A 5,556-nucleotide genomic window follows, 5' to 3' on the forward strand; every position below is an offset into this window, starting at 1 on the left:
GTTCAGTGTAAGTCAGCTGGACGTCCATTAGAGGGCAGTGTAGAGCTTTCCAGCATAACTCCTGCCCCTACGCCAACCACCCCACCTACCCAACAGTAGTTTTAAGGTATGAACCGACACTGGGCTGTTTCATTTCATCACAAAGAAGCCACGGCTATAACAAATGAATCACGATGATTACACTATTGCACATGTATGCCACTACGTGTGTCACAGGGCACATAAACATATAACAGTCATTTCATTGCAGTGTTTTGGGTTTTTAATGTAGTGGTTTACACATTCGCCTAACAAGCGAAAGGTCCTCAGTTCATTTCTGAGAGATGAAGCTAGGGATGCACCGATATCGATACAGGTATCTGGTATCGGGGCCGATACTGTAAAATGTGTGTGTACTCATACTCGTAAAAGTTAACCGATACCATGAACCGATACCAACTTATTTCATTAATCAGAGGGTGGCTTGTCATTTCTGTTGTAGTTGTTTAGATTGGCCACTAGGGGGACATCCCGCGCTAAACAGGCACAGGGTTAGGCGAGTGAGACTGGCGACTCCAGATAAAAAAGAGAAACTGGAGGCTGCTGTAGCTAGGCTAAACAAAATGTCAGCAGTGTGGAACAGCCAACTTTAACTCAGGTTTTGGAAAAGCGATGAAAAATGTCAAGAGAAAATCCACGGGCAGTTAAAACAACAGAGGCTCTGACTCATTTTATCGCTCTGGATGACCAGCCACTGCCGGCCGTAGAAAACATAGGATTGCACCGTCTTCTCAGCATACTCGAGTTGCAATATGAAATTCCCAACCGCCTATACATCAGGGACATAATGGTGCCAAAACTTTCTGAAGAGGTAAAGAAGTGTTTATTTATTATTCTGAAAGCTCGAGACAGTGCCAATAGTTCAGTGATATTTTGTTAAATTACAATGTGGAGACTCTGCAATAATTTAACAGAAGTGCTTATTTTTCACTTCAAAATTTTTTGTGCTCATTTTTATTAAGATTTTATTTTTTATCGGCAGAGAATAAAATAAAACCTGTCTTCCAATTCATTGCATTTGTGTGTGGTAGAAGTATCGGTTTTTGTACTCTGTATCGGCAAGTACTCAGATCCAAGTATCGGTATCGTATCGGTTTGAAAAAATTGGTATCGTTGCATCCCTAGATGAAGCGCATCATTGTGGTTTGCATCAGGAAAAACAGCCGGCATAAAAATCTGCCAAATCAAAAACGCAGATCTGCTTCCTGTGATGACAGCTCGTGAATAACACAGCAGCTTTGTATTAAGCCTTTTGCAAGTTTCTGTAACGGTGTGTGAGATTGCTGCTTATTTCAGTTCATTAAAAAGATGCCTCATCTTTGAAAGTGACTTCCAAGTTGCACACTTCCATTGAGTAGTCATCCGTTCTATCATTTCCTCTTCCAAGGACGTTGGTGAGGGTTGACAGAGAAGGGCTGTCCTTCCTGTCCCTCTCAGATAACTGCAAAACATCTGATATCAATCCCCAACCTGTACCTGCTCTGCTCTGCTCTTTTGCATCATCACTGATCAGTCGATGAAGGGAAGGAGGGAGGTCGGAGTGAAGCAGGGAGTCACTAAGAAACTGGGACTAAAAGGAGTCCAGATTTTAAAAAGGAATGAAGATTTAAATCTCCTCACAAAGGTGAGAGGTAAACTGCCAAGATGTATCCTCTGGACAGAGGAAAGAAGGCAAGGAGACATGGTGGGGCAATGGGGAAGAAGAAGAATATGAAGGATAAGCAAAGAGATGGGAAAGGATAGAAGGGAGTACTGGAAGGCTAGCTGTTCTGCAAAGAGAGAGGAGGCAAAGAAAAGCGAGTTACATGTGAGGCTGGACCATAAGGGAGGAGAACGGGACTTCAGGCTGGAAAGGATGTCCAGCAGGTTAGGATGATCAAGGATGGAGATGGAAATGTACTAACGAGTGGAGAGTGTGTGCTGGGAAGGTGGGAGGAGCACTTTGAGAGGCTGGTAAAAGATGAAAATGAGAGGACAGATGGAGGATGGTGAATCAGGAAGTGCAGGAAATTAGAAGGAGGAAGTGAGAAGAGCTATATAGAGGATCTAGAGAAAAAGGCATTTGGTCCACATAACATACCTGTGGAGGTATGAAGATGTATTTTGTTGTCAGTTCTAACATTTAACATGCTTCTCCACTTGTATCTTTGTCCCTGTAGAATGATGGACTTTAAATTATAAGGAAATGGCTTTAAAACCTTCCCAGACTGATCGACTAAGTTGCCGATAACTTTTCCTTCCAAGCGTCGCGTTAGAGACCTAAGTGAGAAAATGCTGGGAGGCAATGTCAAATATAAATAAAAGAAGAATGCACTGATTTTATAAAACATTTGTTTTCAAAGTACAACATAGAAATCATATCAAAAGCTTAAACTGAGACATTCTCACATTTATGAAACATATTTTATGATTTGGGTAAAAAATGTAGGATGTCTTAACTGGGTCACAGTTAATTTAAAAATGGACTGAGGCAACGTGAAAAATCATTCTGTGCTCAGAGTGATTCAAATGTAAAATTGTTCCTGGAAAACATGGATACTACACCCTCCAGGCTAAACACACCTCCCGGCTTATGAGTGCTAACTTAAAAGCCTGCAACGCTGATTGTATGGAGGCGGGGGGGGACGACATACTTTTGTGATATACGAATTTAAAATCGAGCAACGATAAAATGGTGCATTTACTGGGTTTAAACATTTCAGTGAGGAGGGGAAGCTTCTTTGGGAGTCCTGAGGTGTAACGGGAAGGTCGGAGGGCAGGCAAAAAGGGAGGGAGACGGAAAATATCCAGGTGGGTTTGAACCAGGGAATGCAACACCTCTAAACACAGGGAAAACAGAGTTACACAAGGAAGAGGCACCTAGCATACATCTCAGAGGGTCGGTCTAGTTACCGCCTTAGTGAGCATAATAAACTGGCGAGGAAAGGCAGGCTGCACAGGTTTAAATCGCTCTGCCGCTGATTGCTTGCAGATTGGATTGCAGGTGAGGCAGGGGAGGTCCCATCCAAAAGGGGAGGTCCCATCCAAAAGGGGAGGACCCATCCAAAAGGGGAGGTCCCATCCAAAAGGGGAGGTCCCATCCAAAAGGGGAGGTCCCATCCAAAAGGGGAGGACCCGCAGCCACAGATGGAAAACCTCCAGACACTCCAACGGACCGTGACACTTTTCTTTTCTCGTGTCTTCAATTTTCTGATCTACGAGTTGATTTTTCTTTTCCCCATTTTGAGTTGAAATACTGCATACGGACAAGGATAAGCAAATTGTATATTTTAATAATTTATTGAACAAAAATATATGAAAACAAATAAGTTAGTACAGAACTTAAGAGTTCAGCTTTAAAACAAATGGCCTCATCAAGCTCTCTGTGGTGGCACACAGAATGTAAAGTTGCCCACTCCACTGAAGCAAACACAACACTCCCACCACCACACAGTCATTTCATTCACATAGACTTCTTTTGCCATACAAACATATTTTGACCAGTAGTTTGTCTAAGAAGGAATAAATACTGAGTCTAATGTTTGGGAAGAACAGAAGAGATAATCAGAGGGGCGGAGTTTGCACCGCCTTCATCAAAACAAGGACTGAATAATGGGTAGAGTTTCTCGGTGAAGTTACAGCCAGTAAAGGAGTAGATGAGAGCTGCTGCTCCTACATCATAAAAAGACACCAGACCCTCTTCGTAGTCCACAAACACCCCCACTTTCTGTGGTTCTGCTTTCAGACTGAGACGGACTGAGGGGCCAACAACAGCTTTGTACTGATTTCCATTTCTCAGCCGAATGGTCCAGTAGCCGTTCCTGGGGCACAGAGGCTTTTTCTCTTTCCTGTTTATTGACTCGTTGGCCACTCCTAAATCCCACTGAGTTTTTTCATTGACCTGAACTTCATAGTAAAATCTTCCTGAGGAAAACCCCTGCTTTCCCAGAACATTTGCATAATAAATGCATCTCTTGGGGGTCTCGGGGAAATTCTGCCTTTTGTTACAACCAGATACTTGTTTCCCATCGTCGGACAGGATGAGGTTGGGATGTGCTGTGTCGGGATCCAGAGTCACATCCACTGCGTACTGCTGAACCCTCTTCAGCTCCACATCGTCGTGCAGCTTCTTCATCTCTTTACTGAGTGTCTGCTCCAGCCGAGCGACAGCTTTCCTCACAGTCCCCTCGTATGACGAGTGAACCGTGACCTCGGTCCAGTCTTTGGTGGGTGGAACAGGGTTCAGGGATGGTAAACTCTGGAGAAACTGGAGGTGGTCTCCAGTGTGTGAGAGCTGCTGCAGCTCAGAGATGTTCATCCTCAGCTCAGACACTTCTTCCTCCAGCTCTTTGATGAAGCCTCGAGCCTGGCTCTCTGTTGTTTTCTGCATCCCTTCGATCACACCATCGAGCTGATTCCGACTTTCTTCTACACACTTGATCAGACTGTCAAATATTTGCTCACTTGCTGTTTTCTCTCTCTCTGCAGCTTCCTTGCTGCACGTTAACACTTCTCTGAAGTTGCTTATTTTCTTTTGTCTTTCTCTGATCATCTGATGGATTTTACCCTCTCTTGCTTCCACTTCGGCCTTCTTTTGCTCATATTCTGTTTTCAGAGAAATGATGAGATGCCCCTTGTGATTGCACTGCTTGCAAAATTCACACACTGGCATCCGGTCAGTCTTGCAGAAGAGCTCTAAAGGTCTGTTATGCTCCTTACACATCCTGTCTTCAAGGTTCTTTACAGGATCAATCAGCTGATGCCTTTTCAGGCCTGTTACTCTGTGATGAGGCTCCAGGTGAGTCTTACAGTAGGAAGTCAGACACTGCAGGCAGGACTTCACAGCCTTCATCTTGGTTTCACTGCACACCTCACATGAAACGTCTCCTGATTCGGCTTGCTGTTCCTCTGCGCTGCCGTTCTTCTTTACGGTGGACTGTTTGAACATATCCACCATCTCAGATAAGCAGGTGTTGACGCACAGCTCTGGTCTGCTGTGGAAAACCTTAACACACAGTGGACACTGACAGCAGAGACTGATATTCCAGTTTTCTGTGATGCAGTTCTTGCAGAAGTTGTGTCCACACGGGATAGTGACCGGATCAGTGAAGACCTCCAGACAGACGGAGCACAGGAACTGATCTTCAGACAGACAGCTGGTTGCCATGGTGTCACACTGAGAGCAAAAGTGAAAGTGTGACTGGCAGCAGTAAATTTAAAACATTTTAAAGTATGCACCAACATTTTGTTGAATCATTTTCAAAGAATTCTATGAGTTGAAATCTTTGAATTAAGAATGAAAGCAAAACTCTTCAGGAGACAGATTCACATCTTGTAATATGCTGAATATGTGTGAACGCTGGCTGTTTAAACAGCTCTTTGGATTAACTGTGGATTAACTGGACTGTGTTAGGCCCTATTCTTTTCTCACTGTATATGCTCCCTCTAAGTGCAATCTTTGAGAAATACCGCACCGCTTTCCACTGCTATGCTGACGATATACAGATCTACTTTGAACTAAATGATGATCTTGCTTTG

At 43.8% G+C, this 5,556-nt stretch overlaps 1 protein-coding gene across 1 annotated transcript; it reads right to left on the reverse strand.

Annotated features, from left to right (window-relative positions):
* Positions 1-3,553: 3,553 nt before the first annotated feature.
* Positions 3,554-5,185, reverse strand: LOC102780464 (E3 ubiquitin-protein ligase TRIM39-like). The gene has a single exon (XM_006805566.2). The coding sequence runs from the start codon at positions 5,183-5,185 to the stop codon at positions 3,554-3,556; it is 1,632 nt and encodes a 543-aa protein (XP_006805629.2).
* Between the last annotated feature and the right edge of the window lie 371 nt (positions 5,186-5,556).

The sequence above is a fragment of the Neolamprologus brichardi genome, chromosome 17 (assembly GCF_056152115.1).
Source record: "Neolamprologus brichardi isolate AB-2024 chromosome 17, ASM5615211v1, whole genome shotgun sequence".
Taxonomy (NCBI): Eukaryota; Metazoa; Chordata; class Actinopteri; order Cichliformes; family Cichlidae; genus Neolamprologus; species Neolamprologus brichardi.